At 37.6% G+C, this 27,477-nt stretch overlaps 1 protein-coding gene across 1 annotated transcript; it reads right to left on the reverse strand.

Moving 5' to 3' along the window:
• Nucleotides 1-354: 354 nt before the first annotated feature.
• On the reverse strand, nt 355-27,409 carry TSEN15 (tRNA splicing endonuclease subunit 15). Its single transcript, XM_014850301.3, has 5 exons — nt 27,183-27,409; nt 24,633-24,714; nt 24,221-24,356; nt 2,286-2,427; nt 355-1,759 (listed from the first exon to the last, which is right to left on the reverse strand). Exons 1-5 carry the CDS (start codon nt 27,297-27,299, stop codon nt 1,739-1,741), a joined length of 498 nt encoding a protein of 165 aa, XP_014705787.1. The 5' UTR covers nt 27,300-27,409; the 3' UTR covers nt 355-1,738.
• Between the last annotated feature and the right edge of the window lie 68 nt (nt 27,410-27,477).

Below are 27,477 nucleotides of genomic sequence, written 5' to 3' on the forward strand. Positions count from 1 at the left end.
AACAGAACATGGCAAAGGTGACAGGATGTACACGATTACCTTACGTAAGATTATAAGGTCCATCTTGGTGAGACTGTCTCCCTTGCTGGTTTCAGGAAGCAACCAGTCACACTGGCAAGGCCCATGTGGCAAAGAGCTGAGGGTGGCCTCTTGCCAACAGCCCACCAGAAATTGAGACCCTCAGTCCACCAGCTCACAGGGCATTGAAAGCCACTACGACATGAGTGAGGAAATAATCCTTCTCCAATCAAGTCTCAGATGAGCTTACAAAGGACCCAACTTTGAGATATTAAATATGTGTTTAAAGTTGCTAAGATTGTGGTAATATTATCACACAACAACAGATAAGTAAGATAGATTTCAAGACACTTTATTTTAAAACACTTTTATTATAAAAGTAATACAAATAAACAAAAACTGAAATATTGAAGAAAGACAAAGTCATCCATTTACTGCCCTGCCATCCTATTATAACTACAGTAGTTTGTCATCTTTTTATTTATATGCTTGGTGTGTTATTTACAGCTATGATCATACCCATTCAAACACTTTTGTACCTTGCCTTTTTACCAAATATTTTCTCATGTTTCTCATTATATTCATTACTAATTTTTAATGAGTACATAATGTACCATTCATTGGCTATATATATCTGTTTACTGACTACTTCCCCAGACCAGGGGTTGGCAAACTATGGCTCTGCATTTGGAAGTAAAGTTTTATTGGAACACAGCCACGCCCATTTGTTTATGTGGTTATTTTTATACTACCAACTGCAGAGTCCAGAAGCTGTGAGAGAGACTAGGGCCTGCAAAGCCTAAAATATTTCCTTTCTGGCCCTTTACAGAAAAAGTTTGCTGATTCCTGACTTAAACTTTTAAGTGATTTATAATTTGGGCTATTACAAGTAATGCCACTTGGAACACCTTTGTGCATATAATTTTTTGTACTTTAGGCAACTTAATTGGGAAGTATTAACAAAAGCAGAATAACTGAGTCTACTTAATAAAGATGTTTTCAAGGCTGACACTGTCCCCCACTGTCTCTCTTGTAACATTCTAGCTATGCTATAATAAGGGTGGTGGTAATAAGAATGGAAAGGATGGCCCTGTACTCCTGTAGGTAACACTTCTCTGGTCCCTATTAATCTAGACATGTAATTTTACACTCTGGATGAGCATATTTTTAGTTTTGATTTAAAGTTAACCAAAAAGGGAAGCAACAGTAATTGCAACATGAAAACCAACTGAAAGAAAACTTTTACTTTCTACTGGGGCTGAAAAAGCAGACTGAAGCAAACTCTGCAGGTGTCAAGGTGTATGCCATGCCATTCCAGGCTCGCCATAGTGGCCATAATGCCCCGGGAGGGCTGAGTAAGGGAAGGCGGTGGCAGTCTCAACAGTCTAGTAGTGGCAGCAGTGAACAACGAGGCAGCTGTGGGTGCGGGACGACAGAAGAAACACACGTGCGCCATCCCTTGGAACACATCCTAGGCATAAACTTGTATACAACTGTAATTAAACTGTCTCCAGATAAGAAAGTTCTAGAGTAACTACCCTACACTTCTCAACAAAAAAACATTCTTCTATCTGGGAAAATTTTGTTCTTCAAAAAGAAAACTTATGGATTATGACCAGCTGTGTCAACCCTGACTATCTCTGAGATAAAAGACGAAGCAGGCTGATGGGTCTCAAATCCACTCTTGAATGAATAAAGTAAGCATCGGGAAGTATAGGTGTCATCTTCTAAGAGAAATATTCTGCAACATAAAAAAAAAATATCAGGATAGACCTTTTCCCCAACAAATTATGTAAAAGTAAAATTACAAAGATATTTAATGTAATTATCCCAATTATGCCAACAAGTATGTAAAGAAATCATATATAACATCTTTACTTTATTAAAATGTTCCTGTCAAAATGTCAACCAACTTAACATTTCCTAAAGAAGTGTTCTTTTGGTTAAAACTATTATTAGCCTTTTCACTCGACCTCAGTTACTCATCAAATAATTAAATGCATCACGATTTCGTGAAGTACTCTGGGGAACTCTGAAATTCTCCATAGAGTAAGGAAATCAAATTATTTCTGTGAAAACAACAAAGAACATGTTACTTTGAACAAAATATAGCCAGTGTTCTGAGGTATGAGAATCAAGTCATTTTTTTTCCTTGAATTTTCATATTGCAAAGGAAGCCGTTCTATGAATGGCTCGACTCACACTTAAAATCATGTCATAATTTTCCTCTTTTTTCACTGTTTACTGATAGTTGCCTCAAAACTGACCTGAGGGTCCGGCAGCATAAATCCATCAGTTAGTTTATAATAGACTATGGTGGAATCAGACTCCACTATGGCCAAAGTAAAAGACATCGGCAAGTCTGGATCACCTTGCAATTTTCGAGATGCCTTCAAGATCTCCCTTATCCTGAAAATAAAGTCACAATACATTTAGGATTCACAGTCACTCAGTTAATAATAAGATCAAATACTGTAAAATATTGGGGAAAAGGTAGGCAATTACATTATATGCCTAATGCTAAGGAAATATCTGAAGGCTCAAATATAACCATTTAAAGTTGTCTTTTCTTACAGAAAAACCTGCAAGTAAGGGCTATCTACTGACTTTTGGTCCTCCTTTTCTGTATTCACCCTTCTCTCCTGATCATTATACCTGAGAGAATCAAACTGTATTTAGGAATCCACAGAATGGGAAATTAATAGTGTTTAGTGCATCTAAATTGGCTAAGGATCCTGGGTATTCGTTTTCCAATTTTCCACCTTGGTATCTTATAGTGGAACAATTTCACATTCAGGTTTTTCTTTTTAAATAGACTATAATAAATGTTTCCTCCATGTTCCTACATGGTGTTCATAATTATCACTTTTAAATAGCTATATAATAGTCTATTGATCCATAATTTACCCAATCATTCCCCATGGCTATAAAGTGCTTTCAGGCGTTCTGGGGTGAGAAGGGCACTAATAAAGAAAAGCTGTGATGATCATCTTTCTGCAGGTAGTTGTTTCTTTTCAAATATTTCTATTGGGTCTTTCCATGTATCAGAATTATTAGATATGAATATAGATATTTTGATGGTTCTCAATATGTATTCTGATACTCAATAAAAGCTAAGAAAAAACTATAGATTTTTGCACAATTATATACCAAGCATCAATGTATTAAAGGACTTCAATTTGCTTGCTGTGGAAAATAATTTACCAAATCTAATATCTAGGTCTTCAAAGCACTATTAGCTTTTGTTTACCACAAACTAAAAATCCTTATAACCTACTCAATAAAGCCTGTGTTCAATAATTCAGTAAAATGCAACCTCCAGAGGAGCTTTCTTAAAAAGGCAAATAAAAAATGATTAGTTATTTTTTCATTAAGCTAAGCAATTCTCCAGAAATTGGAAAAAGATTTCCTAGCATATTAACATGCTACAAATGAATATGTAAATAACTCAACACTATATTCTCTTCAGCAAAAGTGTAATTTGGCCCCTTAGGTTCTACTTCCCATCTCTAAATAAAAATTCGTATGGTCACTCTTTACCCATCCTATTAGCTGTTGAATCTATAAAGAGTATAAAAAGAAAAGTCTCGGCTTTAAAATATTCTTACTACAATAATTAAAATGCTTTTTTTTAAAATCTGTAGTAGAGACTGGAGACTTTAAAGTGATTTAAAACACCAATAAACTTCTGGAAAAGCTGAAATTAAATTGTTCTTGCTAAAATATCACTTAATCATTGCATAATATCTTAGAGTGACAACTGGTTTGTTAAAACAGTCACAAAAGGCTGCTTACCTACTACGTATCATTGAAGTTTACACAGGCATGTAATGTATAAGGAGAGAATGAGTTTCTAAGTTTGTTTCCTCATTTTCAAACCATTGCTAAAATGACCTTGAAAGATTTGTCAACAACATGGTAATACTTCAGTCGTTAAGCATAACTGTCAGGCAACATTTATTGGATAAATAAAATCTGTCTACCTGGCAAAATCTTAATTCCTTTTCAAGAGTCAGCAAGGCATCATCTTCTCTCTGAAGTCTTCCCTGCCACCTGTCTCCACCCTCTACGCAAAGTTGCGTATCTGACCCTATGGAGGCACCTTGTGCAAACCTACATTACTATAATTGTTACCTTGTATTTATACACCTAAGTGCCTGTATTCCACTGGATTGTACCCATTTTGAGGGTCAAATCTTTTTTAAAAAAATGCGTTAATGCCCAATATGTAGTAGACTACCTCGGTAGAATGAATGAAGATTTTTGAATGAAGGTTTCCATGTGGCTATAACTAACTCTTCAGGTACATAAGCTTTAAAATATAATTCTAAAAAACATTTTTCTAAAATTCACTATGCAATTCTATTACACTAAATAAAAGTTCAACTTCTCTTGACAGCTGAAGGTCATCATTTTTGGTACTTATTATTGTAGATACAGTGGTAGATGGTGTACCAAAGAACTCCCTAGAATTTAATTTCTTAAAAGTATCTGATATTTGCTTGCTTTTTGTTCATCAAAACATTCAAATTGTTTTATCATTTGTCTCTAGACCAGGGCTTGGCAAACTATGGTCACCTGTTTTTTTATGGCTCACAAAGCTAAGGATGGTTTTACATCTTTAAATGGTATATTTTAAATAGTCATATAAATACCTACATTAATAGCCTTGATTTTGCCACTCTGTCCACAAAGCCTAAGATATTTACTACTGGGCCCTTTAAGAAAAGGTTTTCTGACTCCTACCCCCACACTATGAAAAAGGTTAAAAATAAAAATTGTAAGATGTCATCACCAGGGCAGTGCACTTTCTTTTTTTTTTTTCAATATTATTGATTCAAAAGTCAGAGTGGGAGGAGGTTCCACTTCTAATTAGGATATAGAAGACCTCAAAAGACCACCATTCCTACCATGACAGAGAAAACACCTGATCTGCTTAAAAATATAGCATTTTTCTTCAAAGCCATTAAAGAGATGTGAACACAAAGAAGTTTGAAGGAACTAAATTCCGGCGAGAAGTGAGCCTTTCCCAGGAAAGTAGGGACCAAGAAACAGACACTTCCGTCTGCCACTTGCCATTCCTCAGGCAATTGCCAAGTCTGGGCACAGTGTCTGGAGGAGTGAGCTAGTCACAGGCAAGCAACTTCCCTGGGACACCAGGAGAAAGAACGCAGCAGGACTTGTACCAGCTGCATGTGAACTGGCATGGTAGACTGGAGTCTGGAGGGACACCAACCCCTCCAGTTCACCCTCTCCGTCCTAAGACTTCTGTGGCGTTTAAGCGACAGCATGAAAAGCTGGTGGAGGGACCTGAGAATGGCAAGCAAGCTCTCATTAAAAGCCCTGCTGACGAGAGAGGCCTGATCCTATTCTCAAGACACGTGAAGCTGAGACAACTGAGGCAGCTAACATCGCACTGCAGCTGTGGCCCTCCTGACTTCTGATTGGATCCACCCAACAGGCCCTGACCCGACTTGCCAGAGAGAGGAGAGGATGAGCTCTGGGGCAGGGAGCAGCACCAACATCAATCTCTTATAAATGCACAATGTCCTGTATTCAGCGAAAAGTCCTAAGCTCTGTGAAGAAGCAGGAAAATGGACCTAATAATCCGGAGCGAAAAGTCAGTATAAGAAGACCTTCAGAAAACTACGGCTGTTGGAAAAGCTCGGATGTTGGAATTAATAGTTGAAGACTCTAAAATAACTATTACATTATAGTATTAAGGAAATAACCCAGACAAAATAGGTGACAAGATGAAAAATTTAAACAGAAAAATGGAGACTCTAAAGAAAACGGACATTCTAGAATTTTGAAATAATATATATTTTCAAAGCATTGACTAGGCTTAATAGTAGACTAGACATGGCTGAAAGGATTTAGTAAACTTGAAAACAGGTCACAAGAAAACAAATTGAACTACAAAGACAGAAAAGAATAAAAAAAGCCATCAGAAGTCTTTGGGACACTATCAGTTTAACACGTGTAAATGGAATTACAGAAGGAAAGGAAAGAAAGAGTGGTGTATGTCTCAGTCTGTTCAGGCTGCTATAACAAAATATCACAAACTGGGCAGCTTATAAACAACAGAAATTTATTTCTCACAGTCCTGGAGGCTGGAAAGTCCAGATCAAGACTCTAGCCTGGTCCTGTTCTGGCGGAGACCCTCTTCTTGGTTCACAGTCAGCACGTTCTCACCGTGTCTTCACATGGTGAAAGGGGCAAGAGATGCCTGTCTTGGGGTCTCCTTTATAAGGCACTAATCCCATTTATGAGGGCTTCGCCTTCATGACTTAAGCAGCCCCAAAGGCCCCACCTTCTAATACTATCATCTTCAGGGGTTTTAACATATGAAATTTGGGGGTACACATTCAGAGTATAGCAGTGTAGAAGAAATAGTAAGACTTTTCCAAAATTGTTGTCTCTAAATGTAAAGTGTGTTTCTTATAGAGAGTATATAGTTGGATCTTGTTTTTATATCCACTCTTAGAATTTCTGCCCTTTGATTAGAGTGTTGAATCCATTCACATTTAAAATTAATAGATATTGTTAGATTTATGTCTGACATTTTGCTTTCTATATATCACGTCTTTTTTGTTCCTTTGTTCCTCCTTTGCTGCCTTCTTTTGTATTACATAGATATTTTCTACTGCACTGCTTTAATTTGGCTGTGTTTTTTTTACTATATTTTTTTGAGTTTCTTAATGGTGGTTCTTGAGATTACTATATGCACCTTAATTTATCACAATTTATCTCAGATTAATAATAACTCAACTCTAACAAAATACAGAAACTGCTCCAATATAGCAGTATACCTCTATGTCCATACCTGGGATTATTGTAAGGATCAATGAGGCAGCACACTTTGAAAAGGCTTTGCAAACTGTCAAGCAGTCACTGAATATAAGCTTTATTATATAGTATCTATACCAAATTTTGCTACCTTACAAACTGGGACATAATGTTTGTATCCACCCCCCTCCCCTTAAAAAACAAATTTCCACCTACGTACAACTGCAGGACAATTAGCTAGATTTCTGTTCCTATCAGAGTTTACTTTAGAAAGAGATGTTTAGAAGAAGCAACCACAGATATTAATCAGAAACCTCATTACACAGCATTCATGGGGAAGTGACATTCTGAAGACACTGAAATACACACAAGTTAAAATAAGTTTCTTTAAACATCCCTAACTGGCAGGGTATGACAAGGATGGGAAACACATGGAAGGGAAACAAACCCATTAGGACAACTTTTGCAAATTTTCCATTTCTCAAGATATGCTATTGTTTAAATCAGAATGTATGTGTGTCTGAGTGCGCACAGGCACGTGTGTAGTTTTTCCTAAGGTAAACTGTGTGGGAATTTTAGCCCATATATTGAAAATTAGGATAGAAATTTCCATCTCGTTTGTATTTGTTTCCAGAGTTCTTGGATATAAACAGCAAAATATTTTCAAACGTCCTCAAAACACCCATGTGGGAAACCCTAACATTTGAAAATTAGCTCAGAGTTGTAAAGGGGGTTTTGTCTTCGGAGTTGAGGTAAATCACTGTCAAAAATGAAATGGAAGTTCCCATCTCAGAGCTCTGTTCATCCCACTCAGTGGCGTGTGTGGGAAAACTACCAATGAATCTTCTCAGCAATAACAGAATAAAACGGTTTGTCTGCCTCTGTTACCCAAAGCACACTTGGGAAGTCTTACAAAGATTCAGTTCAGGATCTCTTCTAGTCTATTTTTAACGTATGTTTAAAGTAATGCCACCATTGTTCCCCATCCAGACCTTTCTTGTTTGTTTCCTTTATGGGATACTTTACTGATAAACTCCTAAAAACATTTACTTTGCCTTTCAGTCAACAGATTGCTCTTTCTCAATCTAACAACAACGAGAGGTTCCAAAATTCTACTTCAAAAATCACACGATTGTAAAGATGCCGAGAACAATGAAGCATACTAAAACACCATAATCTCACTTGGCTCCCAACAAGTTTACAGTTTGAAATCTTACCTGAGAAACCACAGGACAAAGTTTCCTTATACATATAATTTTTAAAAGCACAGTTCTTTGGAAAAATATTGTAGAGATGCTTCATCACACAAATCTAAAATAATAACTTAGATAAAATTCCTTATAGTTCATATTTGATAGAAATCCACAAATGAAAAACATAACCTATGCATTAATAACAAGAATTTCAGGTTTTTGAGTTCGTTATATTTCAAAGGAAAAATTCCACCCAAAGAGAGAAATCAGTAACAATCATAGTTATTGATCAACAGTAACAGAATTTGATGTTTATAATAGGTTTTTCTTTCTCATAACTGTTCACAGAGGAGCTCAGCATCCTGAAAATGGTGATTCCGAAGTTTAACAAAGCTAACCTAAAAACAAGCCTGAGGTAAACACACGTAACACTATTTGACTACTGCCGTTCTTCCAAACCATTTAAATGTCTTCCATAAATCTTAGCATTCATTTTTCTGTAATGACCCTACAATAGAGACTAAGTAATGGAGATTTGCACAGAGGACAAGAAAGCTAAAGAAAACATTACTTTTAGCTTCGACAGTGTTGAAATAGAATGCCTCACAGGTTAAAATTATTATTTTCAACCCACAGGAAGCAATATCTCCTTCTGTCCTCGTCAATGTGGTCAAACTGGTACATGCCATAGCCTTATCAGTGAAAGACATTAACTCCTGGATCTGCCTCATTATGATATATTGGAACAATACACCATACTGTAACTCTGGACTGCAAGGCAAAATTAAATTGGTGCCAAAGATGCCAAGGAGGCCTTATTCATCCACAGGCTCAATCCTGAAGAAAAGTTTCAAGGATAGCAGACCACTTCCTTGGGAATCATGCCAAGGCCTTCCTAGTGAAAAATCAAGGTAGCTAAAACCCCAGGAGGGTTTATTGAACAATTAAGCGCCTGTGCGGCTATTCACCCCAGTGGGAAGCCATTCTGCTAAAATAAACTGCAAGGTTTTTTGTGTTTGTTTTGAGGGCAAGGGAAAAAATGCTCTGTCAGTTGAAAGAAGCTGCCAGAATTGGGGGTTTCACCAGCAACAGATTTCCAGCAGAGGTAGTATAAGGACACACATCCTGATACTCAGGGAAGCTAAGTGACAGAAATCATTTTACCAGTTATTAGACTTTAGTCCTCTAATAAAACAATGGTCATTAAATGAATGTGTAATAAAGAATATACTTTTAGAGGGAGGAAACATTTTTCAATTACAGGGAAAGAATAATGAAATATCCTTCAAAAAAGTATGTAGCCTTTCAGGATTAAATCTCATAACTAAGAACATCTTTAAAAATGTTCTAAAGAAGGAAGTCAATTAGTTGTAGTAAGCCTTACTCCACTATTAATATAAGTCCTTTCCCCAAGACACTAAGAAAAAAGAGGAGTTGAAAGAGGGGGAGGGATATGGATGATAAGAATTTAACGAAAATGTAAGGAAGCCATTACCAGCATCGCAGAGCACCTCTTCAGACCTATGATGATTCACTGTCCCCAGATGCATGTTATAGTTACAGAGTAAAGTGTGGGAAATAGTGATAAATCTTGCAGCAAGTGGATGGGTTCTGCAGACATTCTAATTTTTTAGAAACTCTTCAAAGGCTGCTTGTAGCATATCTGTATGTTCTTTAAGATATTACTTAGCAAGTCTCTGCTGCAGGAACTGAGTAGTCTAAGAGAGTTCATTCATTCATTCAACAAATACTTACTTAACACCAAGTAGCAGGTACCAGGCTAGGCACTGGGGAAACAGCAACGAACAGACCAAAGTTCCTGCTTTCATGGAGGTTATTTTAGAGAGGGGAAAGGAAGATATTAAACAATCAAAGAAAACCAAATATACAATACATTGAGTAGCAATAAATATGGTAAGTGTTATAAAAGAGGACCACTTCGTAGGTTGTAATAGTACATGGGGTGAGATGATAGCTTAAATCAGAGTGATGGCAGTGTAGCAGAAGTGGTGGGAAATGGACAGATATTGAACACACTTTTAAGGGAGAACTGACAGAATCTGTTGATAAATTATTTTTAGGGTATGAGAACTGGGTGGACTAAAACTAATAAGAGATTATAGCAAGGTTACAGGATACAAAGTTAATATACAAAAGTCAACTGCTTTCCCATATACCAGCAATGAACAATTGGAATTTGAAATAAAAAACACACCACCACTTACATTAGCATCAAAAAAATGAAATACTTAGGTATAAACCTAACAAAAATACATACAAAATCTACAGAAGGACAACGATAAAACTCTGAGGAGGGGGCTGGCCTGGTGGGACAGTAGTTAAGTTTGCAGGCTCTGCTTCGGTGGCCCTGGGGTCACGGGTTTGGATCCTGGGCTTGGACCTACACACCACTCATCAAGCCATACTGTGGTGGCATCCCACACATAAAATAGAGGAAGACTGGCAAGATGTTAGCTCAGGGCCACTCTTCCTCACCAAAAAAACCCCAAACAAACAAAAAAACTTTGATGAAAGAAATCATAGGAAATCGAAATAAACAGAGAGATAGTCCATGTTCCTGGCTAGGCAGGCTCAGTATTATTAAGATGCCCATTCTTCCCAATGTGATTTATAGATTAAGTACAATCTCAATCAAAACCCTAGCAAGTTATTTTGTGGATATCGACAACCTGATTCTAAAGTTTATATGAAAAGGCAAAAGACCAGGAATAGCCAACACAATACTTAAGAACACAGTGAGAGGACTGACATTACCCGACTTCAAGGCTTATAAAGCTACTGCAAGGTAAGACCACGTGGTATTCGCCAAGGAACAAACAAACAGGTCAAGGGACTAGAACAGAGAGCCCAGAACTGACCCACACAAATATAGTCAATTGAGTTTTGACAAAGGAGGGAAAGCAATTCAATGGAAAAAGAACAGTCTTTTCAACAAATGGTGCTGGAACAACTGGACATCAATATGCAAAAAAAAAAAAAAAAAATCTAGACACACACCTTACACCCTTTACAAAAATTAACTCAAAATGGATCATAGACCTAAATGTAAAATACAAAACTATAAAACTTTTAGAAGACAACATAGGAGAAAATCTAGGTGACCTTGGGTTTGGTGATGACTTTTTAGATACAACACCAAAAGCATGATCCACGAAAGAAAAAATTGTTAAGTTGGACTCTATTAAAATTAAAAACTTCTGTTCTGCAAAAAATATTGTTAAGAGAACGAAAAGACAAGCCTTGGACTGGGAGAAAATATTTGCAAAACACATATCTGATAAACGACTTGTATCCAACATACATAAGGAACTCTTAAAATTCAACAAAACAAATAACCCTGATAAAAAATGGGCAAAAGATCTGAACAGACACCTGATCAAAGAAGATACGCAAATGCCATATTAGCATAGAAAAAGATGCTTAACATCACATGTCATTAGGGAATTACCAACTAAAGAAAAAACAAGGGGCTGCCGCGTGGCCAACTGGTTAAGTTTGTGTGCTTCGCTTCGATGGCCCAAGGTTTCGCCAGTTCGGATCCTGGGCGCGGACATGGCACTGCTTGTTAGCCCATGCTGAGGCGGCATCCCAGATGCCACAACTAGGACCCGCAACTAAAATATACAACTATGGACTGGGGGGATTTGGGGAGAAAAAAAGCAGAAAAAAAAAAGATTGGCAACAATCGTTAGCTCAGGTGCCAATCTAAAAAAAAAAAAAAAATGAGACACTACTACTTACCTATTATAAGGGCTAAAACTCAAAAAACTAACAATAGCATGGTGGCAAGGATCCACATTGCTAAGTGAAAGAAGTCAATCTGAAAAGGCTACATACTTCATGATTTCAGCTATATCACATTCTGGAGAAGGTAAAACTATAGAGGAAGTTAAAAGTTCAGTGGCTGCCAGGGATTCAGGGTAGGGGCAACTATTCTGTATGTAACGGTGGACACATGACATTATACATTTGTCAAAATCGACAGAATTGTACAAGAAAACAGTGAACCCTAATGTAAACTATGGCTTTAGTTAATACTAATGTATCGATATTGGTTCATTAGTTGTAAGAAAAGTACCACACTAAGATGTGAGTCATACGGGAAACATGGTGCTGGACCGGAGCTTATAGGAGAAACCACTGTACTGTGTGCTCGATTTTTCTCCTAAGTCCAGAATTGTTCTAAAAAATAAAGTCTATATATATAAAAAAATGACTCGAAGACTTTTGGCCTGAGTTTCGGAATGAATACAGCTGCCATTTACTGACATGGGGGAAACTGCAGAAAGAACAGTTTAGGGGACAAATCGAGAGCTCTTTTCGGACACGCTAATTTGAAATGCATTTTAGATCTCAGCGGACATGTCAAGAAGGCAGTTAAATATGAGTCTTGGGTTCATGGAAGAGGTCGAGCTGGAGACATAAATTTGGGAGTCACCAGTATATGAGTATTTAAAACCATGGAATCATATGAGGGAGCTTAGGGAGTGAGTATAAAGAAGACAAAATATCAGGGCCTGAGCTCTAGGGCACTTTAACATTTAGAGACCAGAAACTTGAAAAGGTTCAGGAAAGGAGGCTAAGAATTGGCAAGTGACAGAGAGAGTTACTAAACCTCCCCAAATCCCCAAGACATGCTCTTGCACTCATAGTTGCTCATTTCCTATATCCTCACAGACTTATATATTTTAATTGCTAACTTCAGAGAAAATGGAAACAAGCATTACAATTCCTAATATTCTGATTCAAATGATTTTCCCACCTTTATTTCAGGATATACCAGTATCTCCCAAAGACCTCAAAATGGCAAAACTCTTGATTTGGCTTTCTCTTATCTTTGAATTCCTTAACCCATTCGGCCTCTCTTGATCTATCCCTTACCGGGAAGAGGGTTACTTTTTTCACACTCTTTCTGTCTCTGTCTCTCCTTCCCTCTCTTCCTCCTCCTTCCCCCATTCCCATCTCTCTCACATTACACACATGCACACATGCTCCCAATCCAGGGCTTTCTCACCAGTTCCGGCAGGCACTCCTTCTGCCATTACTACATACTATGTCATAACGAACCATTTGCAATTTTCAGGCTCTCTCAGCCCTTATACCTTGCTCACGTTACTACTTCTGTCAGGAACATCCAATCCGTCCTCATTCCATATGGAATGCTTATACATATTTCAAACAACCTGTCTTGCCGGAAGCTTTCCCAGACACCCCCACCTCCTACAGTACCAGTTGAGGTTGCATCTCCTCCCTCTGCAGTCTTCCTGGGTGCCCTGTACATATCTCTTTTTATGTTTACCACGCTGGATATAAATGTATGTCCATCTCAGCTCTAGACTGTGAGCATCTCAGGGCAAGGTCTGTGATGTTTTGTACCTCCTGCATCCAGTATACATCAGGCACCCAATAAATGAATGAACAGCCTAGAGGATACTGGGGTAATCTGCAACTTAACTTTTTATCCCCCCTCAAAACCAAAACATGCTTTTACTTTGCCTCTAGATAGTCTCTAATTATATGTATTTTCATTTATAGTCACTATATTTAATGCTTAAAGAAAAAGTATAATTATATACATTTATAACATTTTTACTGAAAGGTAAGTGTAAGAATGATAAATAAAATTTTAATTTTCCCGACACATCTCAGTGTTTTAAAATATGAGTTCTTTTTCTTCTCTCTATAAAAACAGTGATACTATGGATTTAAAAATACACAACTGGTCCATTTTCATCATTTGGGTTACTGCTGTGATCACATATAAACAGTCAATAAAATATTTTTAAAGTAATCATGTCCTTCAGAAAAAGAAAAATTACTATTAACAGTCTTTAAAAACTGTATTTAGAGGCTCCATTAATTCTGACAGAAAAAGAACTGTAGTTCATTTGATTCTATGTAGGAAGAAAGGAGAGTGTATTCTTTTGAAAACAACATTTAGGAAATAGATTGATATGGCTTAATAAACTAAGCATCAGATTAAAAAAATCACAGGCTAGGAATCCTAACTTTGGCTCTGACATTCATTTCTCTGGGTACTGAGTTGTTTCCATTTCTCTTAAGGCATAAATTACCTTAACTGTACAAGAATCTTGACAAGAGTCCTGATCAAACCAAATGACTAAAGTTCTCAGACTTTTAGCCTTATGGCTGCTGAACCAGCAGATGACCAATTTGGTATATGGAATGTTGAAGCCTTTCTCTAAACTTCTAGAGTAATATTAAAATTGGAAGACGCAAAGAAAGAACATGTGGAAAAATTTCCTTTCAGATAAAATGGCTGAGGGTACCTATTTTAGAGAGGTTATCAATCACCATAAATCAAGAGAAACAGCAGTAATTTGTGGGAACTGGGGGGATAAAATGGACAATGGAGAGGCTCCATCCTCACATAAGCTATCCACTATCCTTTTCTGGCACCGAGAGGAGAGATCCATTTATAATTTAAAGGTTTAAAAGGGTGAATGATTTATTGACATTACTAAGAAAGGAACTATAATCCTTTGTAACAAAGGAAATTTACGGATCATTTCAAAAAAAAATACTGTATCTTAACTGCCTCTGGATTTTATAATCATACAAAACACTTCTTTCAGCTTTTTTTTCAAACTTATAACGTGTATAACCACAGATAAGCTTAAAATACGGCAACTGTGGTTTTAGTTTTCAGCACATCTCTCATATTTTACTGAAGAAATTAAATTGACATTGAAATTGGAAGATGACATAAATTCTACCAGGAAAAAAAAACTGGTAGTGAAAAAACAGAAAAATATTTTTTTCTCATAATTTGCTATGGGTCCTTGTGTAAGTTACTTAAGATATTTTCCCATTTACAAATACCTGTAATACTATTGTCCTAACTTTGTTGTAATATGTTTCTCCCATTTAGGGACACTCAACAAATATCAATGGCAAGGTGGTCCAAAGAGAAGCTAATCAAGCTATCTGAACATAAATTTGACTTCATTTACTACCTTAGCACTGAAAAAAGTCTCCTGGCTTTCATTAAGATTCCTCTGGTTGTCTCATCTTTAAATTCATCAGATCTCTCTGACTTGTGTGGATTTATTAATATGATTTTATACCATTGCAGGGTCTGGGGAAACTGTACCTAAAACCTCCACAGTCATTTACCAAACTTGCTACACGGATTCTCAGATTCACTTTAGTAAGAAACAATCTAGAGCACTTTCCACATGCATATACCATCCAAATACATACCTTAATACAGTATTTTAAAAGTGGGCTAAAAATTATTTTACATTAGCATTAAGCAGTATTTTTAGATGAGAGAAAAAGGAGATTTGTTCTTCCCCTTCGAGAAACACAAACCACCTCATACTCCATCAGCATAATTTTCTCACTAGATAATCAGATATGGACACTTCACCAATTCAATTCTCTCATTGGAAATCAGCCATTAGATCAATATTTTCACGAGGGACTAGTATACACAAGACCTTCTTAGGCTTGAAAAATATGCCAGTGTTTTAACTATGAACATATATTATGTATAATCACTTTACAGAAAACACCTGTCACAAATTGTACTTTTGCTCTAAATATCGCATTCACTCACTGCCATTCAAACACATTCACTCTAATGGAATCTGTCTGCACTCCTGCCAGAAACTATTTAAATACCATCACCAGGTCTAAAGCCTGGGAAAATAGTGGGAAATGGATACAAAAATTGTTTAGGAATTCTTAGAAATTCACAAAGATATAACACTAAATTTGCCTAGAATTGTTCCCTTTTAAGGAGTCAGCAAATACATGTATACATTATAAAATAAATGATGGAAAGAATACGCAAATGTCTATGCTACTCTGCCACTCAGTAGCCAAGCAGAAAGATAGCTACTTTAGTGGTTTTAAGGGACACAGATTATTTATTGTCATCAGTGGGGAAATATTTTACAACTAAGTGGTAGTTACCTACGTAAATGCTAGAGTTTGGTCCAGTTTTACAAACAGACTCCACAACTTGGGACTTCAATAAGGGTGACAGCTATCGGGCCTTATATGCTATATGCCCTTTGTGAGTAACATGAAATTGCACCTCCAGCAAACTGCCAACTCCTCTGGCTCTGAGGCTTTATACACTACCCAGATTCCCCAGTAATAAAAGTGTTATTTAAAGTTTGTGAGGTATACAGAGCATTAAAAAAGAAAAACCACTACAATCAAGCAGCTAAGCAGCTAAGCAGCACGGTCTAGGACAGTGATTTACAACCGGTGCACTCACGTTGGTTGTGCAGAGTGTGGTAAGTAGTTTGATTCTAACAATAAAGTAAGAAAGTTGGCAGGTTATGTTTTAATATAAAATTAATATTCCTTGTAATATATCATCATCCTCATCCACTCACATTCCACCAGGCTTTCTTGAGTGAGAGTCAAAGGCAAGCGAGCAGTAAGAGGCCGCGGGAGCAATATACAAGCCAAAGCAGATTGTGTCTATGCTGCAGTCCAAGGGAAGTGGACTAGAACCACGAGTCAGAACAACAGTAATAATAACAAAGGTTAAAACAATCAGTAAAAGCTGGGCATTAAGTATCAACTGCTACTAAGATCACATAAAGAGAGGTAACCAGACATTATATGCCTCCTGATGAAAGAACAGACCACCAGCTATAGTCTTACTAATGTGATCAAACAGAATCTTATGAAGCTCCTGGTTCCAGCTGCTAATCTGCAGAAAATACAGAGGACAGGGAAACACATTGAAATGCACCATGAGTAAGCAATCAGCAAACCCAGACTATGGGAAAGTATGCAGGTCAAACAGCCTAGGTTCTTTAACAGAAAAACTGCAAGGAAAAGAAAGAGAGAGAGGCAGAATCATAGATCAGGGGTTAGGAAACTACTGGTCTATGGGCCAAATCTAGACTGCTCTCTGTTTTTGCAGATAAAGTTTTATAAGAACATGGCCACATCCATTTGTTTATGCATTGTCTACGGCAACTTTCACACTAACATGGCAGAGCTGAGGAGCTGCGACAGAGACCAAATAGTCTGCAAAACCAAAAATATTTACCATCTACAGCTTTACGGAAAGAGTTTGTTGATCTCTACTGCAGATTAACAAAGGTTTACAAGATATAGAAAAAAAAATTTTTTTAATGGGCAAAATTTGAGAGACACAAATAAAGCAGCGCTTTATTTGTAAAAATTAAGCTGATTTTAAAGTTTATATGGAAAATAAATGGACCTAGTATAGCCAAAAAAAAAGTTTTGAAAAAGAACAAAGTTAGAGGACTTACATGACATGATTTCAAGTCTTTATATAAAGCTACAGCAACCAAGACACTGTGGCACTGACACAGGACAGACATACAGATCAATACTAGAGACTAGAGAGCCCACAAATAGACCCACACATATGGTCATCTGATTTTCAACAGAAGTGTCATGGTAATTAAATGGGGAGTCTTTTCAATAAATGGTGCTGGAACAATTGGCCATACATTTGCAAAAAGAAAAAAGAACCTTGACCCTTAACTCACATCACGTATAAAATTCAACTCGAAAGTAATCATAGATCTAAAAGTAAAAACTATAAAACTGCTAGAAGAAAACATAAGAGAAAATTTTATGACTATGGGTTAAGTAAACATTTCTTACACAGAACACAAAAACTATAAACTGTAAAAGAAAAAAATTGATAGACATCAGTCAAAATAAAAAACTTCTGTTCTTCTAAGGAAATTAAGAAAATGAAAAGGCAAGCCTCAGACTGGGAGAAAATATTTTCAAAAGAGATATTTGATAAAGGAATTGTATTCAGGACACAAAAAACAACCTCGCAATTTATTAAGAACACAAATGACACAATCTCTAAAATACAAGCAATAGATTTGAACTGATACTTGGCCAAAGAGGTATGCGTGGCAAATAAGTACATGAACAGATGCTCAACATCATCAGTCATTCAGGAGATGCAAATTTAAAACCATGATGAGAAACCACTACATACCTAATTGAATGATTAAATTAAATAAACTGATAATCCAAAATGTTGCTGAGGATATGGAGCAAGTGGAACTCTCAAACAGTGCTGGTGGGAAGAGAAAATAGCACAACTAGCCACTTCAGAAAATAGTTTAGCAGTTAAAATATATAAATTTTAACTCAATAAGCCTGACATTTTTTTTAACGGGCACGACTAAACTATAGAGAAGGACAAGAAAATTATGACTATAAAAGTCAGAATAACAGTTACTTTTGTGGGGAAGAAGAGGGTTATGCTTGGAACAGGGCACGTGGAAGGGGTTCTGGGATGGCTGGAAAAGTTCTATTTCTTGACTTGGTTAGTGGTGGTTATGAGGGTTCAAGATGTTTGTCTTATAACTCAATCTGTACATTTATGTTATGTGGTTTTCTGGTTTTATTTTACAAAAAGAGATTTTTAAAACACTAGTAAAGTAGGAAGAACTCTAATAGCTATGAGACTTTGTTATCTACCATGAGAGTTTCATGTAACTCAATTTTTTATTATCTTTTGGAAACAGTAGAATATAAATAAAAATACATTTTTAATCTCAGCTTTTTAGATGTGAAATTAGGATAAAACAAGTACTCTATTTACCACTCAGGATTTTAGTGCTGATGAAATGAGAGTATACTTGTGAATGTACTTTAAAATACTGTAATATTCTCTACAAACGCAAAAGACTCTTTTAGCCACAGGAATAATCTACAGTATCACTCCCCTGCTTTTAGCCCTTCAATGACACCATCCATGCAGCAGTAATTTTTAGTGTTCTTTGTGGAAACCTTGGATTCAACAGACATGCTTCAGGGGCAGGTTATCATGTATACTGTACAGATTGCGCCTTGCACAAGGGTGCCTGATAAAAATGGGTCTGAAATCTGGCTTATGCTCCTTGCCAAGCCTCGAACCCTGGTGAAGAGACTTTGTGTGTGTCCAGAAGGAGTACCTTTTTCTAATTTGCTCAAAGGCACTCTATGAGGTAGCTGTAACCCTGATCAAAGATTCCCCGTAAATTAATACCTTCGCCATACAACAACAATGTAACCTGTCTGAAAAGCTTCTGCATAGTTAAGACAAACCACGAACAAGCGCATTTTGTATTTGTATTTCCCTTATTATAAATAGATTTGAGCATTTGAGTTCCTCTTCCATGAACTGCCTGTTCATATCCTTTGCCCATGTTTTTCATTAGGTTGTTTTTTCCCTTGAGTCACAGAGGTTATTTATACATTCTGAATTAATCTTTGTCGGTTGTATGTTAGTAAATCTCTTCTCCTAGTCTATGGAAACTTTTATATTGTCAGTGGGACCATAAACTGATAGCCTTTTGGAGAGCAATTTAGTAACAACCAGTAAAGACGAAGGAGTCAATGCTACACATCCTAGCCATTCTACCTCTAGGCTTCTACCTTAGAGAAACTCTCATACGAGAGAACAGGAAGATACTCACAAGGCTATTCATTACAGTACAATTTGTGATAGCAAAAAAGTAAAAACAGTAATGGACTTCCTGATCAAGATAACCTTTCCCACCTCATTTCCCATCCTTCCCTTCTTTTCTCATGAGTTCTATTCATTCATTTATTCATCAGCCCCCTTAGCCAACATTATTAAGCGCCTACTCTGAACTAGATACCATGCTACACAGGCAGTCATGCTTGCCTACTGGCAGTTGCCCCTCTGAAACCTGGTCTCTTACTGCCTTCAGGAGGCTTTCCCTGTCCTACCTCTGGGTCCTGACACAACCTTGTATACAGTACTTATCGGCACTCCATTATCCTTGTTATTCAATTAGGTAACAATAAAATAAGTGGAGGCAGTTCCAAATTACACAGTCAAATCTCTGAACAAAGGACAATTCCATTTTCACTAGATCCCATCCAACAATTACCAAAAAATGAAATAAAATTTATTTTCCAAGCCAACATTTCGTGCTAGAACATTACTTTCAAGAGGATGTCTTAAGTACCACATGATCTCACTTACGTGTGGAATCTTAAAAAAAAAAAAAACGCCAAGCTCATAGATACAAATAGATTGGTGGTAGCCAGAAGCAAGGGGGGTGGGGCGGAGAGTGAGTGAAATGGGTTAAGGGAGTCAAAGGGACAAACTTCCAGGTATGAAATAAACAAGTCATGGGGATGTAATGTACAGCGTAGTGACTATAGCGAATAATACTGTTTGCATATTTGAAAGTGGCTAAGAGAGTAGATCGTAAAAGTTCTCATCACAAGCTAAAGTAAAATTCTTTAACTATGTACGGTAACAGATGTCAACTAGATTTAACGTGGCAATCACTTCACAATATATACGAAAATCAAATCATCACTGTATACCTGAAACTAATATAATGTTGTATTGTCAATTACACCTCAAAAAAAAAAAAAAAGAAAAGAGGTTGCTTTAATCAACCTGGTATCCCCAGCACTTAGATCACTGCCTGAGACGTAATAGTCACTCAATAAATATTTGTTAAGTAAAGACCAAGCAATATTATCTGACAAATAACGAGATTTAAAAGCGAACACAGAGTGATTTATTTCTGTAGCTGATTTATTATTCAATAAAATAAGAGCTGTTTGCTCTCCTAAATTTAAAAAAACATTTTTTTTATGGTGAGCTACTTTCACAAGTTCCTACCCAAATACTTTCAGGACATGTCTCAATGAACTTCTTCCCTATACAAAGCTGCCAAAGACTCAAAGTCAATAATTTTCTTCTCTGTGTTACTGACAAAGGAAAATTCCTACATTAACCACAAACGTCTGAAATTGTAGCATTACTCTTAGATATATAACCTTTTATATGTAAAGTACACATAAAAGTAAAAAAAAAAGATAAAATTATACCTACCACCTAAAAATATCACTCCTGTTAAATACTGAGGAATGAGATTAAACACACACACACAAATCTTTATTTGTTAAAAAGTTATTTGCAGGGGCTGGCCCCGTGGCCGAGTAGTTAAGTTCGCGCGCTCCGCTGCAGGCGTCCCAGTGTTTCGTTGGTTCGAATCCTGGGCGCGGACATGGCACTGCTCATCAAACCACGCTGAGGCAGCGTCCCACATACCACAACTAGAGGAACCCACAACGAGAAATATACAACTATGTACTGGGGGGCTTTGGGGAGAAAAAGGAAAAAATAAAAAATCTTTAAAAAAAAAAAAAGTTATTTGCATACTTTGAGAGTTGAGAAAATTTTATGCCATAAAAGGCATAATAAACTAGTGTGTACTGGGCCTCGTTTGTGCTATTTTCTATATTATTATTCCACTGCGTGATATAATTATGAATATTTACATAAAAACAAGACACAAAGACTTAAGCCCTCTAAGTTATTAAATACAAGCGTGTAAAAATGGCTTCCTAAGTTATCCTTCCAACTAATTCTATTTAAAGAAGAAAACAAACTTAAAGTAATAAAGCTAGAAAAGCAATAATCACCAGTTGGAAAAAACTAGAAATTAATTGGACACAAATTTGTACTTCTAGACTTAGGAAATGATTTTGATTCAGACGCTATTGATTTTATTTTTTAGAATTAAATTAGGTTAATTCCAAATGGTAGTTCCTTGTCAGAACAAGTGATATAACAATAATACTAGCTAGCTAGGATGATATTTGTTTCAGTAATTAAAAGACACAAAGGGAGAGTTTTGAGGAATTAATTATTAAGTTTCTTAGATATAGGAAGGCCTGGAAATCACATCAGTGATCAAATTTGATGTTGACTCTATCAACTATTTGTGATTCTCAAACACACAGAAAAATTTCACAGTAAGAAGCCTCTCAAAGAAGGGTATGAATAGCCTGATATATCAAAAACTAATTCTCATAACCAACCACACACAAAAAATATAGAAATCTAAAAATTAGTTTAATATAGTTTTATGTACAGACAGTGAACATAACCAATTATGGTAGCTTTTGGAAGGGATCTTATATATTATCTACTGATAATCTAAATCCCTCAATAAAAGTCAAAGAAACTGAAACCCAGAGAAATTAGGTGTGTTGCCAATCATCAAACGAAACGTTTAAATATCAGTGCAAGACCAGAGCCCAGGTCTTATGGCTTCAGCCCAGGCCTCTTTCTACTAAATCACTCAATCACAGTGAAACAGAAAAAAACAGGTATCCATCAAAGCCCTCCATGTTGGAATGTAAGGTGCTCTGCCCTCTCCCCTACTTATATACCCACACAAATATAGCTGTGTTCTCATCTGTCCTTTCTTCCTGGCCCCTAGTCTCAGAGGGTGAGGTGTTCCTCCTCTATTAGTATCTTCAACTATTCTCTTGAATCCGTCCCTCCCCATCTGCCACGAATCTTGCTCCATCAATAATTACTTTCACTCCTCTATTCTCAGCCTTTCTGTAGGACAGTCCACAGGACGGCTGGCTTCCCTCAGCATCAGCAAATGAGAGAGGGTGCCCAAGAGAGAAGCCACAGTCTTTTGTAATCTAATCTTAGAAGTAACATCCCCATCATTTTTGCCAAATTTTATTTATTAAAAGCAAATCATGAGGTCCAGACCACATTCAAGGGCAGGGAATTACTTAAGGGCGTGACTACCAAAAGGCTGGAATTCAAAAAGCCATTTTAGAGGCTTCCTGCCACAGCTTCTAAAGAAGAAAAGCAGAGAGGGAGACCTGCTAACCAGATACCAGGGCTTCCTATGAAGCAAGCGATTAACAAAATGTGGTACGGCACAAGGACAGGTATATTGACTAATGGAATATTAAAAGAGCCCAGAAACAAATCAGTGCATAGATGGAGCTTTGGAAAATGAGAAGGTATGTCAGATAATGAGAGAAGGAGGGACTATCAGCAAATGGAGGCAGAAAAAAATGCTTATCCACATGAAAACAGGGTCCCTAACCTTCCTCTCACTACTAAAAAAACTTTAAAACTCTAAGAAAATACAGGTGAACTTTTTTTAGACCTTTAGATAGGAAATATTTCTTAAACTAGACACAAAGATGTTGATTACAAAAGACAGGGAAATGTGGTTATATTCAAATTAAGAACTGTTACTCATCAAAAGATATCTGAAAGATAGATTTAAAAACTGGGAAACACAGCCAAAAGGATTATTATCAAGAATATACAAAGAACTCCTACAAGTCAAGGAGAAAACTACAAATAATCCAATAGGCAGAGGATATGAACAGGCATTTCTCAGGAGAGGAAATAATAAATATATAAAGAAATGTTCAATATCAGTGATCAGAGAAATGCAAATTAAGATCACAATGAGATAACCCATTCAACTGGCAAAAATCTAAGTCTGACAATACTAAGTGTCACAGACAATACAACTCCAAAAGATCATGTTTACATTGCAGGTAGAAAGTAAACAAACTGAGGCAACCACTTTGGAAAACAGTTTGAAATTATCCCCTGAAGTTGAACATTAGCAACACTCCATCATCAGGAGAATAGATGTGAAATCCATGGTACAATTACACAATGCAATATTATATGGCGGCCAAGGAAAATATACTACAATGGATAAATTTTAGCAGTATAATCTTAAGTGTATAAAGTGAGCCTCAAAAGACTACATGACTTTTTATGAAGTTAAAAAGATCTAAAATAAAACAATTCCCAATGAACACAGGATTTAGGATGGCAGTTACCTGAGGTCAGTGGAAGCAGGGAAAGGAGGGGACCCATAAAGTTAGATATAAGTGACTGTCAAGAATCCAGTTTTGTTTTGGGACGTTGATTGAGAAAATGTGTCATGAAACAAAGATATGTTTAATTCAATTCTGCACACCTAAGATTTTTTAAAAAGGTGCATGATGCATTTCAACCTGCATGTTAATCACACTCTTCACCAACACCCATAGCAAATATGATTTGTTTCACTTATTCTGGTGCATCTTACAACATCTGTTGTTTCAAGTGGAATGGTCCTGCCTCCTTATCAAGAATATAAATTTTTCCTTTTTCCTTAGGATGGTATTTCTATTATACATTCCTTCTCTGAAAAAGTACTGACCATACAGTAAGTGCTAAATAAATACTTGTTAACATTTATATTTAACTTACTCCTCAAATAATCAAGAGTAAAGTGATGACCCCTGCACCCTAGATTCCTTTAAAAATATATTACTACCTCTAATTTAATGACTCCTAGTGCTTTATTCAGGAAAGGAACTAAGCTGTTAAACAAAGACCAAAACCACCTGCCCACCTGTTATGGCTGAGGGAAGCACTGATGGCTGTGGGCACCACAGTCTGTAACCCTTCTCCTTCTATCTCAGTACCGACAAGACAGATGAGCTGGAGATCTGGTAATCCCACACAGTTTACTTCATGCCAACTTTTACCTGAAAGGGCATCATCGAATGGACAATAATGTTTATCAAAAATGAAAGATAAAAATTCCAAACTTCTACCTAATACTCAGCTGAGCAAACATCATTCATAATGATATCTTCCCTTTACTTTTCTAGTATTTTTTGTTACCCAGTAATTCCCAATGTAAATGAAAAATTACAAAATTGGCAAAATTAACAGCAAATGCATAAAGGCTATATACCAATCCAACTCCCCATCCCCCCACCACAGCCCCAATAACAAAACAATATAAACAAATAACTTACTCTCCATGAGGTCCAGGTAAACCAAGAATGCTATATAAACTTGGGTGGCATCTCCTATATCTAATTCCATCATTTCTAAATACTGAAAATCAAAATGTAATTGTCAAATAGAGAAGGAAGAATCTCTTAATATTTTCTTTCACTCAATCAACAACTATTCATTAAATATATATAACATATAAGACTCCCTTCTAGGTATAGTGGGAGTTACAAGGCAATTAAGACCTGATCCCTGTCTCTAAAAAATGTGTAATTGTTAGGGTAAACACATGCACACTTGCAATTATTACACAATTAACAATACATGACAGTAAGTGATTAAAAACGAAGTAAGTGGAATAAAAAAAAAATACGACCCAACAGGTCAGAGGAGCTCTCCTCAGGTGGCTTGGCTGCTGGCTATTTCACGGCAGAGGTGGAATAAAAGTTGAGCCCTGCAGGACATGTATGATTTGAGTAAATAGAGAAGGTGGAGTAACAGTGAGCAACTACACAAAAGTGGGAATAAGCCACACATATTCAAGAGCCTATAAAGAAACCTATCTGCCAGGAGTAGAGACAGTTTTAGTAGGACTTTTGTTGGGGAACGTTAGTGGGAGCCTCCACTTCCTGATCTCTTATTTGCCTGTGGAGAAGTGTTAGAACACCACTCCGGGTCTCTCTCCCCACCCCTTCTCACTTAAGAGTAAGGAGTTATTTAACTGTTGGATTTTAAAGAAAGGACCAAGCAAGCTGCTGCTTCTTTCAGACTTGCTGGTCAGCATTGGGGGAACATTCTTCAGGGGCTACCCCTGCAGGGGAAGCCTGAGGTTTTCCAGCTATGTCAGTGACAAGGTGGGTAAGCAGGGCTAATGCAGAGGCGAGTGGGTCAGCAGACCCGAATGAGTGCAGATTGGAAGTCACATCCTCTCATCGGCTTCATCATAAGTGTGCACAGGTGCAGAACAGGGATGTTATCAGTCATCCTCTCCAAATCTCAAATGTGTTTGAAAATGATGCTGAAAAGGTAACTGGGAACCAGGTTGTAAGGTCTTGATGGCCAAGCTAAAAGTCTGAATTTTACTCACAAGGAAACACTGAGGATTTCTAAGCTTGAGAATAATATAATGAAAGTGGTGTTTGAGGATGATAAATCCAATACCATGTTACTGGATGGACCTACGTAATTTTCAAACTGAATAATAACAACGCAGAACTGGAAAATCAAATACCCAATATCTTTTCTTTTTTTTAACCAATTAGATCCTTCAAGAAGAAAAATCAAAAGACTTGACAGTCAGGGTCTGTACTGCCATTAACTTGAACGAAAAAAATCTGCTTGTATGAAAACTGAATAGCACTACCAAATCAATGAGTTTTTAAAAACCTGTTAGTGGTGTTTCATTATTAAATACTTACAAGTGCTTACTGTATGTCAAGTACTTTACAAATATTAATTGAGTTAATCATGTAACAACCCTGTAAGATAAGTATTATTAGTATCCCCATTTCACCCATGATGATACTGAGGAATAATGAAATTCAACAACCTGCAAAAAAGTAAAATTCACAAAATCTGGTGACAGAACCAGGATTCAAACTCAGGCAGTTTGACTTTGAGTTCACACTCTTAGTCACTAAGCTGCCTCTCCATGCCATGGTTTTTCTTCTTATGGCACCGAATAACATCCCCATGTTATTGTTTGTTTTTCTCGCCTTACAGGCAATAAGGAGACAGAAGAGGAGGATAAACTCAAGCAAGAGAAGATGAAAAAAGGTTAACGCTTTTCAGACTTATACCTTCAAAATTTTCCTTTTCTTGACTGTTTTTCGACAATACGAATTATTGCAGAAGACTGCAACTCTACTCAAGTTACTGAACCAGCCCCCGAGATTTCTACAAAACCCCCATCTCCACTCACTGTCCGTTCATGGCTTGGGACATTACTGGTACAAGGCAGCAAGTCCCAAGCAGAAGCAAGCAAGGAACCATCTTTATCTCCTTTGCTGCTCATACAGAAAAACACACCCACAAGGTGAGTAGTTCTGCTTTGGGGAAGAACCTACTTAAACTTTCCAAGAAAGTCGAAAAATTAGGACTCTGCACTTCGGCGAAATCAAGATGCACACTCTGAGCCCAAGGCTAGGTGTAAACGTGACTGTGCCTAAGCCTTTATCATTACAGACTCTTAGATCTGAGCCGTGGTGCACACACTGTTGTGCGTGGTTCCTGTGGGGTTTACACGAGAAGACCCCAGAACGAGCCCCAGACGGCAAAACTCGGATGTTGGCAGCGCGTACTACTGGCCTCCGCCTTGACGGGCGCTGGGTTCAGTGTCTTGTCCCCCAGTTAAGACTGGCTTGGGGTGGGTGGGTGAGGGTGGGGTCAGAGCAATAGCTCGACTCCTTTAAACTAACAACACCGCCTGCAGCGGGCACTGTGCACACGGGTCCCCTGTGAAGTCCGCACATCCTACGCATCCGGCCGCGCAAGCACTCGAGGGCCGGAGGGGCGCGCGGCCCGGGGCTTCCGGCCTAGCCCGGCGCCCTGCTCCGCCCGCGCCTCCTGACCTTGGGGTGAGTGCCCATCCAGGCGTCCTCGGGGGCCCATGAGTGGGCGCCGCCGCCGCCGCCCGAGCCCAGACCGCTGCAGCCCGGGGTGGGCTCGGGGTCGCCGCGCTCCTCCATGCCCGGCTGTGCTGCGCGCCCGTGGTGCACCGCGCCCCGCGCCCGGCCAGAAGCCGCGCCGCGCGCCTCAGGTTCCGCTTCCCCGCTGCCAGCCGCCTCTGCACCGGAGGGCTCAGATGATGGGAGGAAAGTTGGATCGGCTCCTCCCTCTCACAAACGTAGCTAGAACCTGCTTGAA

The sequence above is a fragment of the Equus asinus genome, chromosome 25 (assembly GCF_041296235.1).
Source record: "Equus asinus isolate D_3611 breed Donkey chromosome 25, EquAss-T2T_v2, whole genome shotgun sequence".
In the NCBI taxonomy this organism is placed as follows: Eukaryota; Metazoa; Chordata; class Mammalia; order Perissodactyla; family Equidae; genus Equus; species Equus asinus.